The sequence below is a fragment of the Artemia franciscana genome, chromosome 15 (assembly GCF_032884065.1).
Source record: "Artemia franciscana chromosome 15, ASM3288406v1, whole genome shotgun sequence".
Classification (NCBI taxonomy): domain Eukaryota; kingdom Metazoa; phylum Arthropoda; class Branchiopoda; order Anostraca; family Artemiidae; genus Artemia; species Artemia franciscana.
Window position 1 is genome coordinate 43,431,723 of NC_088877.1, and position 20,036 is coordinate 43,451,758.

Consider the following 20,036-nt stretch of genomic DNA (forward strand, 5'->3'; position numbering starts at 1 on the left):
TTCCTGCCTGAAAACCATGATCTACCAAGATTTTCTTCTGATTGTTTTAAAATTATACAGTTATTAGGGTAGAATCACATTTTCGTCAGTGTTGCCACGTTGAACTGTAAAAATAAGCAAAACGAATTGTTAAATTTGTCAACGTTTTAAAAATTTGAACATCAACAATCTGCTAATTTTCAGACATTTACACCTCCTTAAGATGTTTGGAAGGATTTATTTCTAGTTTATTTTTACTAATATTCCACCCATGTTTCTTCTTCTTCTTTTTTAACTTGTTGCTGGCTACTACCATAGACCGCATAAGGAGTTGTTTTTTTTTTTCATAAAAAATTGAATTCCCGATTTTTCATTAATTCTTGAAAATAAACAATTGTACAAGTTTCTACTTAACTAATTCAAACAATCACATTCCATGTCAAATTTTCGTGGCACTTTCAGTTTGTAACAGATAAGAGACAGGCGCTGTTAACACTAAGTGAAAAAGAATCTTGTCTCATTTCATTTTGGTCTTTTTACTGGTAGCGACAACACATGACAACAGTGACGATGGGCTTAAAACCTCCTCCCTGCTTTTTTATTTAGTTTGTTCCTCCTCCACCTATTTTCTCTCTACTTTGTATTTTTATGGCACTTGCCCGTCGGCCAAATGCCATATAGAGATCGCAATATCTGTCCGTCCGTCGGTCAGTCTATCCGTCCCGGTTTTACTAGTTCGGGCACTTCCAGATAAGCTAGAACAATGAAAGTTGGCAGCGTATCTGGGACCAGACAAAATTAAATTAGAAATAGTCGCTTCTCCGATTCGACCATCTGGGGGGGGGGAGTGAAGGGACAGTTAATACAAAAAAGTTAGAAAAAAATGAGGTATTTTTAACTTACAAAACTGTTGTCGGACCTCATGTCTCAAAGCTCTTATTTTCCCGACCAGATCCTATGACATTGGAGGGAGTTGGAGGGGGGAAACCAGAATTCTTTGAAAACGTGAAAATTGGGATATCTTTATCTTACAAATAGGTGATCGGACCTTAATGAAACTCGATATAAAGAAGGATATTATGTCTCAGATGCTCCATTTTCGACCCGTATCGGATCCGGGGACATGGGCGTTGGAGGGGGAAACCTAAAATCTTGGAAAACGCTTAGAGTGAAGAGATCGGCATGTAACTTGATGGGAAGAATAAGCTTAAGTCCTGGATACGTGATGACTTAGCCGGAACGAATCCACTCTCTTTGGGGGAGTTGGGGGATTTCCAGTGCTTTGGCAAGTTCGGTGCTTCTTGACGTGCTAGGACCTCGTCACAAGTACTATATGAGCTCTTGTTTTTCTTAAGCTTATTATAAATGAACTTTTACTGTGCTTCTTCTTTACCTCCTAAACATGGCGGTCATTTTGGACGAATATCTTTTTTTGTACCACCTATATTATGTAAACAAATAGTTATTAATTAACGGTCATAACAGATAATCTTTCAGCCTTTCTGATTAAATAAAGTACATTAATCTACATATTATATGAAAACATTAGAAAAATTTGGCATTTTTCAGGAAAAATAAAATTTTTCAAGCATTTACCCCCATCCCACATGTAAAAACAAATTCTTTTATTTTTCTTTTCTCTTTAGAAAACAAACAAAATTCAAAACTTTTCAAAAACTTAAAAACAAAATGAGACTTAACTAGAAAAAAATTAATTCTCTCAGCACAACTTTTCTGTCTTTAAGTGTGTAATTGAGCGTAAGGACTGAGTGTAGGTGCACTTTAAGTAAGAGCAAGTCAAACGGACACCTGAAAAATCTATGGAATTTATTTAGGGTATTCAAAGTGTTTTGACACTAAAATCTAAAAACACGGGTGATATTAAAATCTCCATATAAAATTCGATACCAAACTCTTAAAAATTATATTAAATTCATTTTTTATATTAATTTATATTTTTTATATACATATATATATATATATATATATATATATATATATATATATATATATATATATATATATATATTATACTATATTAATATATACATATATATATATATATATATATATATATATATATATATATATATATACATATATATTATACTATATTAATATATATATATATATATATATATATATATATATATCTATATATATATAAAAATAAGTTGTCTGTGGATCTGTGGATCAGGTGACGTCATGTTTCGGCTGACGTCATGAAATTAGTTGCCGTCATTTTTGTTATGACGATGCTTAGTATATTGTAAAACACATTAATTTGGTTAATAATATACCATTTAAAACACCAAAATGAACATGCTGGAGTAGTCACTCGGTGAGAGAGGGTGTCAGAACGGAGAATGAAGGTCCCAGGTTCAAATCCTGGTTAGGCTAAAAAAGGTAAAAAACTAAAAACTAAAAAAAAAAAAACTGAAAAAACTAAAAAAAGGCAAAAACTACAAAAAAAACTAAAAACTAATAAAAAAATAAAAAAGCCGAAAAACTAAAAAAACTAAAGAAACTAAAAAAAGGAAAAAACTTAAAAAACTAAAAACTAAAAAAAACTAAAAAAAAGAAAAATGAAAAATAGAAGAGAAAAAGAATACTAATAAAATTAAAAATAAAAATAAATAAAAAAGATAAAAAGCTAAAAAAAGGTAAAAACCAATAAAAACTAAAAAGAAAAAACGGTAAAAAACTAAAAAAAAAAATTCATCTAAAAAACTAAAAAAAACTAAAAAACGTAAAAACTAAAAGAACTAAAAAAGTAAAAAAAAAAACTAAAAAAAGGAAAAAACTGAAAAATAAGCGGGATATAAAACAGGGGGATATAAATGACGACCGGGACACCGGGACATAAGGAATATAAATGAATCAGAAAATACAAATCATGTTTCCAAATGACGTCGTTTGGAGCCCAAATTGAAAATCCAGATCAATTTATGTCTACTTTCAAAGTAAAAGGGCAAATTTATCATAGAGCAGGGTCTCTTCTACCATTCTCAGGCGAGAATCATAAATTTTTACAATTGTACTTCATCAGTGATAGAAATTCTGAATTGAATGCACGTTGCGAAATTTCTCCCAACATTGAAAGGACAATCGTTTCCCAATTACAACATCTTTTCCACGAAAATAATAATTTAGTGCGTCTGTTCAAAACAGCCATCGATTTGATGCCTACTTATACGCATAAAATTGTTATTTCCGCTGACAAAACGCCTCCTGGCCAACATGTGCGTAGATACAATGCTCCAACTATCGACGAAGTGGCCATCGTTATGGTCGGTGATCAGTTTTTACCTCGAGATATTATTCTCAGGGTTTCCACCACACGTGCTACAACTAAAAATAGGCCTACCAATAATACTTTTAAGAAATATAAACCCACCAAAGCTTTGCTATGGCACTCGACCTGCCGTAAAAAAAAACTATGGAAAACCTAATAGAGGCCACAATCTTGACAGGGCCTTTTGAGGGTGAGGCTGTTCTTATTCCTCGCATTCCCAAGATTCCAACGGATCTGCCTTTTCAATTTAAAAGATTGTAATTCCCAATTCGATTAGCATTTGCAATCACCATTCACAAAGCTCAAGGTCAATCATTAGAAAAATGTGGTATAGATCTTAATACTGATTGTTTTTCCCATTGACAATTGTACGTTGCATGTTCGAGGGTCGGTAAACCTGACAATCTATTTATATGCAGCGACAATTGGACAGCGAAGAATGTTGTATATTCGCAAGTTTTACGCAGTTAATTTGTATTTTATCTATCTATCTATCTATCTATCTATATAAAAACGAGTTGTATGTATGCATGTTTGTTTGTTTGTAAAAAGAGCGTTTGCATATGATGTCATTATTAGTACATACGGCTTTGTATATGCAAAGACAATGGGAAAGCCAAGAATGTTGTATATTCGCAATTTTTACGTAGTTTAACTCCTGCAGACGAAATGAATGCTTGCCTAAAAAATTCTAATTTATAGGCACACGTAAAAATATTAAAATTAACTACAAATATGCGTGTCCGATTGCAAAACGATGACTCTGGTCAAACAGTAGACTCAATTTCAGAACGTATACAACTACCTGCTGATTTCTGTAATTTAGTGACGTCCAAAAATGAATTGATTGAAAAAGTATTTCCGAATATTCTAAAAAATTATAAAAATAATAAATGGCTAAGTGAAAGAGCGATTCTCGCACCCAAAAATATAGACGTCCACGAAATCAACAATATTGTTTTGAACAAGATTCGAGACCAGGCAGTCCTTTACAAGTCAGTCGACACAGTTTTGGAACCAAATGAAGCGGTTAATTATCCATCTGAATTTTTAAATTCCATAGATCCTTCAGGGTTTCCACCACACGTGCTACAACTAAAAATAGGCGTACCAATAATACTTTTAAGAAATATCAACCCACCAAAGCTTTGCAATGGCACGCGACTTGCCGTAAAAAAAAAACAATGGAAAACCTAATAGAGGCCACAATCTTGACAGGGCCTTATGAGGGTGAGGCTGTTCTTATTCCTCGCATTCCCATGATTCCAACGGATCTGCTTTTTCAATTTAAAAGATTGCAATTCCCAATTCGATTAGTATTTGCAATCATCATTAACAAAGCTCAAGGTCAATCATTAGAAAAATGTGGTATAGATCTTAATCCTGATTGTTTTTCCCATGGACAATTGTACGTTGCATGTTCGAGGGTCGGTAAACCTGACAATGTATTTATATGCAGCGACAATTGGACAGCGAAGAATGTTGTTTATTCGCAAGTTTTACGCAGTTAATTTGTATTGTATCTATCTATATAAAAACGAGTTATGTTGATGCATGTTTGTTTGTTTGTAAAAAGAGCGTTTGTATATGACGTCATTATTAGTACATACGGCTTTGCATATGCACAGACAATGGGAAAGCCAAGAATGTTGTTTATTCGCAATTTTTGCGTAGTTTGAAACACATATATAAATCTATCTATATTCACAGGTGGGACACAGGGACACAACTACAATGGCGCATAACTAATATGGCGCGTAACGACTTACGCGCGCGGGGGAGCTTGGGGGGGCGCGAAGCGCCCCACCAACTAGGTGTTGGGGTGGCGCGAAGCGCCACCCCAACAGCTAGTATATATATATATATATACATATATATTATACTATATTAATATATATATATATATATATATATATATATATATATATATATATATATATATATATATATATATAAATATATCTATATATATATATATATATATATATATATATATATATATATATATATATATATATATATTATACTATATTATATATATATATATATATATAAATACATATATATATATATATATATATATATATATATATATATATATATATATATATATATATATATATAATATATATATATATATATATATATATATATATATATATATATAATATATATATATATATATATATATAATATATATATATATATATATATATATATATATATATATATATATATATATATATATATATATATATATATATATATATATATATGTTATATGTATATATACTAGATGTGGCCTTTTATCCACCTTAAAAATGAGGAAAAATCTAGAATTAAATTTTTGATGAAAAAACTTCCACATACATTTTTCAGTGGTAATAGCAGACACCAAATTAGAAAAAAACATGTGTGAAAAATCAGCAAAAATAAGCTAAATATAACTTATCAAATAAATCAACAAAAAATAAACTAAATGCACGGAACTAAGCATCGAAGAAGGCTTATCTTTCCTTCGAGGATCAGTCGTTTTTGGGAATCAACAGATCGTTAACTTTTGAATACTTATAAAAAAAGTATTGCCAAAATTAGCTAATTACTTTGACCTGATTGTTTTCATGGTTGTACGTGGCAACACTGACGAAAAAGTGCTACTGCCCTAAGATTTGAAAATTTTGAAACAACCAAAGGCAAAACTCTTTTGAAAATCGTGTTACTCAGATAAGAAAAGACCTAAGATGCGGTCAGGAGAACAAAGCGTTTTTATTTTGATTTCCTTGGTGCTTCAACCCAAAGTGTTGTTTAAAACTTCCAAGTTTTTCAACCAAAATTGTCAAATTCCTCAAAATTGTCAACCAAAAATTGTCAATCAAAATTTCAATCATTGTTCAATTCATTGTCAATCATTCATAAATTTTTTTTGTCATCATTCTCATCATCATTCAATCATTGTCATCATTCAATCATTGTCATCATTGTCAATCATTGTCAAAATTTCAATTCATTGTCAATCAATTGTCAACCAAAAATTGACAACCAAAAATTGACAACCAAAATTGTCAAGAGATTTACCGCAAATTCCTGATTGTTCAGCTTCTCACTTGTCGTCGCTTGCATCAGCTTTAAAGTCCTTTCGGTAAGACAGAGTCGATAGAGTCCTAAAATATTTCTGGTTGTCCCAAGACCTTTTTTTGTAACATTCACTTCCCAGACATGTTCTAAATAATACAAAATACGTAAATTAGAAGATATACCAATGACACTAAAGGGATTGCGAAAAAAGAAAAAGCTATCAAACTCTTCAAATAAGAGATAGCAAATAGCATTTACCCAGAAAGCAGGGTACATAGTAAAATAAAAATAAGCAAAAAAGAGAAAAACGATAATAAGAAAAAGTATAAGAAACGTAATACACAATATTATACATAAAATACAAAAAAGAAAAGTAAAACAAATATTAATAAGAAAAGATGATTTGAAAAAATAATAAAAAGTCAAAACAGAACTAAGAATTTTCATCATTCCCTCCATATAAGGAAAAAAGTGTGCCTATATTATATAGTTATAATGTATTTTTTATGCACGTTATTTATGTCTAAAATAAAACTCTCAATAAATGTCATACTTATAAATGACGCCTAGGAAAAAATAATCACTTGCCAGTAACATACCCATTATTTGGCTTGAAGATGTGTTTAATTATAGCATAATCTACAAATAATATTCAATAAAACCTTAAATGATGAAGCTATACACACATTTTTACCCAAAAATAAGAGGTAAATGCAAAATTGTCACAAAAAAATCGATGATTTTGACCGGTTTAAAATTTCAGATGGACAGCCCGGCCAGGTTTTACACGGATGGGATATTTGAATCTGTTTCAATGTTGGTATAGATAGACTAGACGTCCCTTCCTGTTATACGTTTCTCAAATAAAATCATTTACCAACAAATGTACGTCACAAATGTGAAACAAACAAAATGAATTAAATTTGCTATCTGATACTACCTACTCTTTTTTTTATAATTTACTAAAACCATTTTGTTGTAAAAGAAAAGAATAACATTATTCATAAAAACAACATAATACGATAATAAAATAACATAGTAATATAATAACAAAGATAAAAAACATTATAAAGAAAAAATATAAACATAACTATTAGAGACATCTAGCCATCGGGAGCACCGTAACTCATGACGATGGCAAAAAAAAAAGAAGAAGATTTTTTAATGACTACAGTTATTACATAAGTACAGTGTATTATACAATTAATATTATAGTTATTATATAAATAAAATACGACATGAGAATACGACGCGAGTAAAATGTGCTACCTAATAATAATTATAATGTCTTTAAATTATGTGTATAACAATAAACAAAATAATGTTATGATGTAATAATATCAAATAAAACAATATAATAATAATAAATATCAGAACAATATTTTTATAAACAAAAATTATTAGACATCTAGCCATCGGAGAGCAGCATAATTCCTGACGATTTTCTAAGAATAGAAAAAACTAAGAGGATTTTTTTACGACTTATCGTATACTGAGAAAGCCACCAGGGAGTAGAAAAAACGAAAATAATATGAAAGAAAATTAGGAAATAATAGGGAATAAAAGAAAATTATTGTAATTTATCATCGGTATTACATTTAGGAAAAATCAAGGAAAAAATAGTCAATAGGACCAATTGCCCCATGTCTATTTCACTACACAAATATTTTTTTAAACACACTCTACTGCAATAGTTAGATTTTATTTAATTTTAAAATCATAACTTTTATTCAGTAATTACGACCGGGAGATGTTAGCCTCAAAATTACAACTATCGGAGAAACTCCCTCTCCCACTACCAGGCACATTTTTGATTTTGCTATGATATGCAACATAACGATACATTACGATGCACATTTAGAACTTTGGTCCACGACTAAAATACCTTACAATTTTGATGTTAAATATTGTCATTATATTGTCAAATATATTTAAGAAAACGTTCTTTTTTATCCGGCAGATGGATATCTACTGGGGATGGACAATGTACGCCAATATTTTCAAAGAAAAATTATTCCAGGAAAAAAACAAAAAATTAATTCAAAGCTGCCATTTTTATTTTCATTAGGACCATTCCTAGACTCTCCCCTCCCGTTTTATACATCTTTTTTTTTATTAATTTCAGTAAAACTCATTTTCAATATTTAGTTACCGCCTCCCTCCTTCTCATAAGCTCAAATCCAACACACGTGTCTCATCAGAGCCCTCTTTCTCTAAGATCACAGATATTCCAGTTATATATCCCTAAGACTGTGGCTAAACTGCCTCGTTGCTTAAAAAATTACATTACAATCGGAGTCCTTAGCAAAAGAAGAATTCTGCAATTTATCTCCTGCCTACAGCTTTCAATCCAAATGGGGAGGAACCACAATGACTGATTGGCCCACGTTCATCCCTACACCTTAATTTTCTTTCATTTGTATTGTTCAACAATTTGGAGTCATCCTCAATTTTTATCCGTGGCTTCCGACGAGACGGCGCCTGTCTCCGAATGACAATAAAAAAAAATAATATCTGCTAGAGTCTAGTGACATTTTAAAGAAAAGACAAAAAGATTCACATTTCAAACATTTTTCTCTTCTGTTTCTTCTCGAAAATACATTTACGACTGATAAATTACCAATTTCGAACCCACTCAATTTCTCGTTTTAATTTTAAAGTATTTGCTCAAGAAGATATTTAGGATATTTGCTCATATTTTTTAATAAGAAAAATACATTTCAAGGTTCCAACAAATTTTAGCAGGGACTTAATCATCTTCAACGTTCTAACGTTGGTCAACCTGGTTAACCTGGTCCGTGTTTAATAATATCTGCTAGAGTCTGCTATTTAATAATATCTGCTAGAGTCTAGTGACATTTTAAAGAAAAGACAAAAACATTCACATTTCAAACATTTTTCTCTTCTGTTTCTTCTCGAAAATACATTTACGACTGATAAATTACCAATTTCGAACCCACTCAATTTCTTGTTTTAATTTTAAAGTATTTGCTCAAGAAGATATTTAGGATATTTGCTCATATTTTTGAATAAGAAAAATACATTTCAAGGTTCCAACAAATTTTAGCAGGGACTTAATCATCTTCAACGTTCTAACGCCAAATTATTTTTTTTCAATTCTTTGGTGTCATCCCCCACTTGGAAGAAGTATCCCTCACTTACAAGGAAATATCCCTAAGAGCCTAAAAAATTAAAAGTTAACAGCATTTTTCGAATTATAAAACTTAACTTGTCAGCTTTATCAGCTTATCAGCTTTCTGGTCTTTATGTTCCATTTTGTCGTTTTTACAGGGCGAGGGGGGCCGAAAACAGGAAAATATGCAAGTTTAACTCTTCTTTTCCTCAACATTTAATTTTCAATTTGCACAACAACCTTACAAAAAATGAGAGCAGGCGGGGGGGAGGGGGAAATACGGAAATATAAAAAGGCCTATAATGCTTTACCTTCAGATTTTGGGTTGCAATTCATCTCTCCCCTTCCCCCTGCATCGGTGTAAACTTTTGTGAGCAGGTTTATAACTTCAGAAATATATCTTTATCTCTTAAACTTCAGAATAATATATATTTGAATAAATTTCAAAAAGAAGAATTCAAATAGAATAATAAAAGAAGAATAATTTAACTTTGGGCTTAAAGCGCGACACGGTTTTTTTTAGATAATAATTATTGTATTTTCTGGGGCCGTTCTTCAGATCACCTTTTTCGGAAGGGGGGGATTATTCACCCTACTCTGTGGGAAAAATTTTCTGAAATATTCTACAATATAGCACCATATCAAAGTTATATTGTTGGAAATGCAAACTACTTTAAAAAAGATGGATGGTAACTGCATGTTATTGGTTTTCTAGGCGCAAAGTCCTGCCTATTACATGGCGTATGATTCCTGTGAATGTATGCGATGAATCTGAGATGCAAGGTTTCGTAAGATATTATGATTTATAAATTGTTTCTAACATCTCACATAGAAACAATCTGTGTTTCTAGTATTATATTTTTAATTATCACAAACACTTTAGGGGAATTTATGTTTTATTTACTTTTATGGCATCTTTGGGGCGTCATTAGCATTTTATTGAAAAAGATACGTCTTGCACACAGTTTGGTTTTCATTTTAAAAAATAATTTAATTTTGTCATGTGTTGTTTCAACTTTTTAGAAAAAGAGCTCATTAAGGCAAAAGGGCCTTATTTAACCATTTCAGGAAAATTAAAATTATTTGAGAATGCTACTCAGAAACCAGCTTTTGTTGCGAATTGCGACAACAAAAAAACAACACAGAATTATTGAGTTTCGTCTTTCGTGATTAATTTAAACACTTCCATTGTTTCACATGAACGAAGAAAGAGTTTTCGTTTTTAATCAAATTTACCTATATCTGGGGCAATCTAGAATTAAATTTAGATATTTTACCAATATTAGGCTCCCTTGGATATTCTACATGAGTAAGTTCTATTTTGACATATTTTTGTCGTCAATTGTTAGTAAGTCAGCCCACTACGTATTGAAGGGGTAGTAGTGGTAGGACATGGAAGACTTTTTTTTCTTCCTTTTTGTGGCAGCAATTTTTTTCTTACACTTTTCTTTTTCTCTTTTTTATTATTATTTTCATAATGTCAAAAAGTGTTTCACACTAAAAAGAAATTTTATTCATCAAAACTAGCAAAATATTTCGGAGGATACTACTGTTTTGCATTATATATATATATATATATATATATATATATATATATATATATATATATATATATATATATATATATATATATATATATATATATATATAAGGATGTAACGCCAGATGACTTTTTCTTCATAGAGACAATCTTGAGTTGACTTTCTTATAAGTATCTGAAACTTTTAAATCATTTGATTAGTAGAAGTTAGCGAAGTGAAAACCCGACGGGCGTACAAGCTCTCTGAGCAAAAGAATCTAGAGGGGTCGCTAATTATTATTAGAAATAAAATATTTTATAGGAGAGAAAGGGTCCTTATTTGTGTTTATTTAAATCAATGCCCATTTTCTTTGAGTTAGCTATCAAACGGAGCCTACGCATTTATGCTAATATACTGGTTTATCAAGCTGAAATTCTTTGAAAATTGGCGCTAAACTTTCGAAGAAAAAAAAGGTAACATTACCACTTGCGCAACCCATTCTAAATTACCCACATATAAAGCTAAAAACATAAGTATTACTCGTAGATATTGTAATGTTAAGATTTGACTTTAAAGGCATATTTGGCTATTTGACAGTCTCGAGTATAAATAAAGGCTTAATATACATATATATATATATATATATATATATATATATATATATATATATATATATATATATATATATATATATATATATATATATATATATATATATATATATATATATATATATATATATATATATATATATATATATATATATATATATATATATAACCCAACAAAGTCAAAAGTTAATTACAGACTCGATCAATCAAGCTCATATATACTATTTTTCAAAATTCACAGATCATTGTCATAACCCGTTTGCTTAGCTAAACTCAAATGAAGGAGAGACAGGGTTCAATCAGACTTTGATTCTTCTAGTTTCCATTACCCTACTCAGTGGCGTGAACGGTGGGGAGGGGGTCTCCTCTTCATTTTGAAAAATTGTGTATTTTCATTGAAAAAGCTTTTTCAATGAATTGGAAACAATTCATTTTTTGGGGGGGGGGGTAAAAATTCATTTTGCCCTCGCCCCCTGATTTTTTTAAGAATTGACACATCTGGTCATGCTGATTTTCCCTTTGAGGGTAGGTTAGCAAAGGGTGTTTGACAATTATCTCAAAAGTGTGTAAATGTTCGATAAGACCTTTAAGATAGAGTTCAACAACTAAAGAATCGCCGGAGAAATTTTAGGAAAGAATCTGAATAACCAGAAAATTTCTAGGATAATTTCCTGAAAATTTCAGGAAGGATCCGAAATAACTTATATCAGTAACTGCTTTCTAAATTTAACAAACTAAACTCAAATTAAACTCTGAAACATGCATTTGAGCTTCAAGTTTTTAGGGACCAGTTGTTCGCAAAAGATTTCTTTAGGCATCAAATACGACAGAAAATATTGCACAGCAAGAGCTTCATATACCTACTGTTTCAGCGAGTGATAAAAGGAAAAAAACATTTTGGAAAAAAAAAAACACTTCAAAAAAAGTACCCCGAGAAAAAAACAAGATATAAGAAACCGGATTAGACTCAACAATTAAAAATTTTGAGCTTACAGGTGAGAGGCTAGTAAGAGGCTACAGATCTCAGATTGACACGAAGTGTCATATAACGTCTCTTGACAGGGTCCAATTACTTTTAATTTTCAATTTTCTCACTTTTGTTTATCCATATCAAACAGTTTGTGGTAACGAACTGTAGTAAGGAGCGACGAAACTCTAAAAAACAGAACTTCGATGCTAAAAGATACATCAAAAGAATCGGATTTTTATGCTGATTTTAAATATATAAGTTTCATCAAATTTAGTCTTTGTCATCAAAAGTTACGAGCCTGAGAAAATTTGCCTTATTTTGGAAAATAGGGGGAAACACCCCCTAAAAGTCATAGGATCTTAACAAAAATCACACCATCGCATTCAGCGTATCAGAGAACCCTATAGAAAAAATTTCAAGGTCCAATCTACAAAAATGTGGGATTTCGTATTTTTTGCCAGAAGACAAATCACGGGTGCGTGTTTATTTGTTGTTTTTTTTTGTTGTTTTCTTTTTTCCAAGGGTCATCGTATCGACCAAGTGGTCCTAGAGTGTTGCAAGAGGGCTCATTCTAACGGAAATGAGCAAGTTCTAGTGCCCTTTTTAAGTGACCAAAAAAATTGGAGGGCACCTAGGCCCCCTCCCACGCTCATTTTTTCCCAAAGTCAACGGATCAAAATTTTGAGATAGCCATTTTGTTCCGCATAGTCGAAAACCATAATAACTATGTCTTTGGGGATGACTTACCCCCCCCCCCACAGTCCCTGGGGGAGGGGCTGCAAGTTACAAACTTTGACCAATGTTTACATACAGTAATAGTTATTGGGAAGTGTACCGACGTTTTCAGGGGGATTTTTTTTTGTTTGGGTGTGGGGTTCAGGGGAGGGGGCTATATGGGAAGATCTTTCCTTGGAGGAATATTTCATGGGGGAAGAGAAATTCAATGAAAAGGGCGCAGGATTTTCTAGCATTACTATTAAAAAAACAAACAATGAAAATACAAAATGAAAAAGTTTTTTTTTCAATTGAAAGTAAGGAAAAGCATTAAAACTTAAAACGAACAGAGATTATTACGCATATGAGGGGTTCTAAAAATACTTTAGCATAAAGAGCGAGGTATTTAGGAGGAGATAAATACTTCGCTCTTTATACTAAATTCAACTATTTATTCTACGGCCTTTCTGATTCAGGGGTCATTCTTAAAGAATTGGGACAAAACTTAAGATTTAGTGTGAAGAGCGAGGTATTAACGAGGGGACAAACCCCCTCATATATATAATCAAAAATATAAGAATATAAAAGTTTGTTACGTAAGTTAATTCTTAAGTTACGTATATTTTTCACTAATAAAAACGTTCGTGAATCAAAACTAGAATCAAAACTAAATCGTCTGACCAAACTAAGAGAAAGCCATTTAGCCAAAAAAAGAGTTAATATGCAAATTTCATTTTAATAATTTATGCACGGAGAGCCAAAATCAGACATGCATTAATTCAAAAACTTCCAGAAATTAAATAAAAAAACAAGTTTTTTGAAATGAAAGTAAGGAGCGACATTAAAACTTAAAACGAACAGAAATTACTCCGTATATGAAAGGGGCTTTTCCTCCTCGACACCCCGCTCCTTGCGCTAAAGTTTGATTCTTTCTCGCAACTCTACTTTTTAAAACAATAAAAAACTTTAGCGTAAAGAGCGGGGCGTCGAGGAGGAAAAGCCCCTTTCATATACGGAGTAATTTCTGTTCGTTTTAAGTTTTAATGTCGCTCCTTACTTTCATTTCAAAAACTTGTTTTTTTTTTTATTTAATGATATAAAAGGATGACGTCCAGTGATCCGGCGCGTTAAACCTACTGTTTTAAGATTGTTTTTTATATATATATTTAGATTTATTATACATTTTATTAAGATTTATTAAGAAGTTAAAATTAATTTTACTCCTTCGGTAAGGTCAGATTTCAATCCTGTAATAGTGGGTCCTATTATGAGGATTAGGATGCCTAAATCAGCTGGAAGGTGCCAGTGTTTTAGGTTGTTTGAAAAAATTGTGGAAAAATTTTTGGTCTCTTTGACGTTCTATTGGTAGCAGTGTTTTAACAACACCGCGGTTTTCCACCACCTTTTAAATCAGGTATGTCAGAATAGACATAGGTATAGACACAGATATAGACACAGACTTAGACTAACCTAACCTGTCTATTCTGGCCCAACTAATCCTCTTGATGATTCCATGCTTCCTAGTTGGTGGAAAAAATACGATGGCGGAAACCGCGGTGGCGCTAAAACACCCACACTATTATTCTTCATCCTTTTTTTATGCAGGATTTATTGGAGTTTACTTAATACATTTACTTTATTTAATCTATCTAACATAGTTTTAGTGTTCTATAATTTTTTCCTCTTCTCTCTGTTTTTTTTCTTCTAAGAATGTGACCCTTGTGCCCCTCTTTCTTTACAGGCCATAGAGCCTTTGGGGAATAGTAAAGTGTATTATTGTATATGTATTTTATCATTAATAAATCTTTCCTTATCCTTACTTACTATTTTTATTAATGTAAGCAAGTGAGGAACGAATTGGAATTACTCTTTCTTAATAAAAATAGGTTTTATGTTTCAAATATTCGAATTTCTTTGCTTATCTGCGATGTTAAATATCATGAAAGAATGTCCTGCCACACCCGATCAACGCCGCAATCACACCTGTTGATAAAAAGGCTAAGATCTTTGAGTTATGAATTCTTCCTTGATTTTAACGTCACATTTGTACAACAAAAGCGGATAATAGAAACGGTAAGAACTTGGCTTCACAAGTCCATATCAACACATACTTTGTTCCAAAGTGAATATCTATTCATATAGAAATGTTTTGTATCCCGTTGTCACATCCATCACACAAACCCAATAAAGTGCTATTCTAATTTTAAGTATGCACTAATTTAAAAGGATGCCTGTGAGCCCTGGCGACTTCAGTCCCCCGTTTTGCATACAAGTCCAGTAAGCATTGTCCGTCATGATTCAACCCGAAAATCTCAGTTATCCCTAGTGCAATTCCGTTGAGCTTTCCCAGTGAGGCAAAGCTCGTTTGAATTACCCTTACTCCAAGCCTATCTACCTTAGTTCTGCACTAGGATGGATGATCACAGTAAAAAAAAAATGTACAATAGCAACAAAGGCTATACTCTCAATTAAAAATATGTGACAGATCTAAAACCGCATAAGATTCATACCCTGCCTTCAAGCAGTTCCGATGTACATATCACGATAAGCTTATGGAAAACGTGGTTTTTTTTTAGCAACTGAACTAAGTTCTGACGACATGGCTCAGAGTCTATCTGGCGAGGCTTTACTCCAATTAGCCATGGCTCTCAAGTCTTCCACATTTTAATCTGATTGATCAATCATAGAAATTACACTTGAAATTTAAAGATAGCTCACCCCACCAGATTACGCACAGGTTACATTATTGGCGCTCTAGTCATGCGTGACGACACGACACGGTATGAAATATGTACCATGTTTGGAAAAAGAAGTCCGTTACTGTATATTCTCTCTACTTTGATGGATGATAGACTACCTATCAATAAGTGAATGACATCATTTTTATACAATTTTGAAAAAAGGTTATGCCAACTTTGCCCCTCACTGAGACTATCCGTCTTGGCTTTACTCCAGTTAGCCATGGCTCTCACGTCTTTCATCATTTCTACATTTTAATCTGATTGGTCAATTACAGAAATTATGCTTAAAAGTTAAACATATTTCAACACACCAGATTAAGCACAGGTTACATTGTTGGCGCTGCAGTCATGTGTAATTTTGATATTATCAAATTACCGTAATTTTGAATTTTTATTTATGTAATTTTGAGTATCTGCACAAACAACAAATGGTACAAGGATGTTTTTCTTGACAGAGATTTTCTAGAAACGATGACCTTGCTTTTCTTAGTAAAAATAAAAATTTAAGGTTCAATGTGAACGACACTTTGCCCCCTTCGATGATTTTTGTAGTACTTTCCACCAAAAACTTCAGTGTTTATTTTCTGATTTATTATTTTTGTTGATGTAAACTCCTTTTTAGAATTTATACTTTCTATTCTTTGCGTTTAATGTCTTGAAATTGACACTGCATTAAGTGTGAGGCTTTAGAGTATTCAACTCGAGTATTTACTTCAATGACAGGCGAATCATAGAAAAAACAAAAAGCTGTCCACCCTTCGTCACTTGGTGTTCCCCTATACCCCACTCGTTAAACAAAAACCTCTGAGTCCATACTTTTTCAACCATAATTTCCATCAGTATGGAAAAAATACAAGCAAACAATATTTTGAGCTAATTTTCAAAGGTTCCATTTTTTTTTTTTTTTTTTTTTTTTTTTTTTTTTTTTTTTGGTAAGAAATGAGTTTTGATGTTCTGCGTACAATAGAGCACAATAATTACGCTTATTCGCCAAGTTATTGCAAATACTTGCTGGTTAAAACTAAAACTGGGGTTAGAGTGAAAAAGTCTGAACCCTACTTGTTCTACCATTCTTGATATGCACCATCTGGTGTGCAAAAATTTTAAAAGTGGAAAATCCCTTGGAAAAGAAAATTGGAAATCCTTACAAGAAACTTGGCTTTGTCGAAATTTTGATCAAAACTTCTGGTGTTGAGATACCTGAGCCCCCCCCCCCCGAATCACGTTATATTGTAGCGGCTTGTATTTAACTGAGTCTGTTACCAAATTTGAGACGGATCCGGTCGCCTACCAGATCATAAGGTTTCTTATAGCAGATTCGAATTATTCAAACCATCAAAATGTGCATGAATTAAATATTACACTTAGGATGGCGTACATTTAACCCTTGAACTATAAATGGAAGAATAGTAGCGAAATGCTGATGCTAACGCTGATGCTGAAACGCTAACGCAACAGTTAATAATTTTTTAAACAATCTTAACTTGTAAGAAAATAATAGCCCACTAAACATAAAGAAGAAAAACAATGTAAGGAAATATTTTACTAAAATATAAAAAACGGCAAAATTCATTACAAACCCTAACCTCGAAAGTAATAAAACTTGTCTACAGTCTACCCAGTTATAGCTAAAAAAGGAAACAAAAATAAAAAGGAAAACACTGTAAAGAAATATTTTACTGAAATATAAAGAGTTCAATAGAAATTAAAAAAAAGGTAAGGTGATAAGTGAAGTAAAAGTAATAAAATAAGCAAAAATAAGTCTTCCGGGTTCGGGCTTCACTAGTTAACGGCAAGGAACTAAATACTCTTTATCAGCTCGTGTATATTTTGAAAAACTCCTCTGCGACCCGTTACAAAAATCCACCATACCGCCCCTCTTCACATCCCAAAGGGCGCATTTCGATCCTGGCATTGTACGCTTCGCCCCCTGTTGTCCACGATTTTTGAAAGTGTGCAACCCCCTTTTGACATATTAACTAGTCAATTTATTATCGTTCGATCATCTTCATCGAAAAACTCTCCAGAAGATTCCTTCTGACCCCCCCCCCCCCCATTCCAAGATTGGACCATTTTAAAATAAACATTTTTTGAGCCTACCAAAGTTCGGTTTTGGCTCATCACCATCGCCGACAGAATCTCCATGCTGGTGCTGAAGCAGGTCCTTGAGCCAAGAGTTCAAATCTGCTTCTGTGTCTGTGCAAAGTGCAAAACACTCGTCTTTGGTGTAAAGGGCAAGAATATTCCTATTCTTCGAGTCATACTTCTTGTTAATATTGAAGCAGTTTTTCAACGTCACAGATCTAAAATGAATAAATGCGGTAACTATCATTACTGAAAAAAAGCGAGCGAAAAATTGTTAAATCAAAAGAGGAGAATCGAGTTATGAAGCAGTTATGGGAATTCTATTTCCCCCTTGCCTTTCGCGCAGAATAAGATGACTTAAATCACCACTTTTCATGTGTAACGCCACTGGTGGGATATCAGAGGATTCTTCGGGGCCAAGGGGTACAAACTTCACACCACCTAGTGCACATCTTGAAACGCCACGTGTGCTGCACAGTTCAACAGTGCTTGGCAAAGTTGCAAAAACACTTGACACACTCCCCAAAACACTTTTCCACCAGGCTTAGCACGCTCGACTTGGTATAAATGTTTTCTGAAAGAAACCTCTCGTTCAGGACCGGTGTTCCAATACTTGAAGTGTTACTAGAACGAAAAATCACCAAAAACAAATACACTCTGAAGTCGGTTTTTCGTTCGACCTTTTTTTTATCTTTTTTTTAACTTTCAGCTTTGTGAACAAACTGCGATGAATATTTTTGATTTTTGCTTTTGCAGTGATCTACGATTAAATAAAAACCTCTAGACTTTCAACATGGTCTAGGCACGTAACTAGAAGCCAAGCACAAGAAGGCAGCAATAGGACAAATCACTAAAAATCATTTAGACAAAAAAAAAGTTTTATTATATATAATCACAATTGTATCAAACAGTTCATGATAACGAGCTGTAATTAAGGAGGAAGACAGTCTAGTAGTGACCGAAACTAAAAAAAAGAATTTTAACAAAAGATACATCAAAAGAATTGGCTTTTATGGTGATTCCAAATATATATAACATACTAAGTTTTAAGTTATCCATCAAAACTATGGACCTGAGAAAATTTGCCAGATCTTTTAAAAGGGGGAAAACATCCCCAAAAAAGCAGGTGAATGAAATGAAAATTGCAGCATCAAATAAGCAGAGGAAAGAATCTCGTTGTAGAGGTTTCTAGCTCCCATCTACAAAAACGTGTGGAATTTTAAACGAATAACGAATAACAAGATAACGGATGATTGTTCATTTGTTTGTTTGTTTTCTTCAGGGGGAATCATATCGAACCAGTGGTCCTACAAAATCAAGAGACGGCTCATTTGAACAAAAATTGAAAGTTCGAGTACCCGTTTTATGTGACCAGAAAGATTGGAAGGCAACTCACCCCCTCTCAAACCTCCTTTTCCCCATAGACATCCGATCAAAATTTTTAGATAGCCATTTTGTTCAACATAGTTGAGAGGTCTAATAACTATGCCATACATAAAGTTTTTTTAATTGGAAAACAGGAACATTTTTCATGTAGATTTTTCAATGTTCATTGATGTACGACTGTACACCAAAAAGAACTCATAAATAGCTTCGATTCTTCACAACATGTTGCACAATACACACCTGTATACAGGCAATATACGAGGGAGTTCCTCCACCCCAAGAACAGTTAGAAGGATTATCTCATAAGACAAATTTGGGAGGACAAAATCTCATTCTTCGATAAATTAGACACACACACACACATGGGGCACCAGTTCACAAAGTTTTAGGTGGGAGGGCAAGGATATTCTCCCGAAAGAAAATACAAAACAAAAGATACAAGGATCCCTAAAAAATCAAGGAGGGATGACACTTCTAATTTTTTGTTCCTTTTAATGAAAATATCAAAAAGGTATTTATTTTCACAT

At 32.4% G+C, this 20,036-nt stretch overlaps 1 protein-coding gene across 2 annotated transcripts in view; it reads right to left on the reverse strand.

The window, feature by feature from the left end:
- Positions 1-20,036, reverse strand: part of LOC136036509 (insulin receptor substrate 2-B-like) — a 113,559-nt gene that overhangs the window by 35,725 nt on the left and 57,798 nt on the right. For both annotated transcript variants that reach the window (XM_065718798.1, XM_065718799.1), the window contains exons 4-5: positions 18,139-18,341; positions 6,350-6,495 (exon numbers count right to left, since the gene is read on the reverse strand). In XM_065718798.1, coding sequence (XP_065574870.1) covers positions 6,350-6,495; positions 18,139-18,341 — 349 coding nt within the window. The remainder of the gene's footprint in view (positions 1-6,349; positions 6,496-18,138; positions 18,342-20,036) is intronic.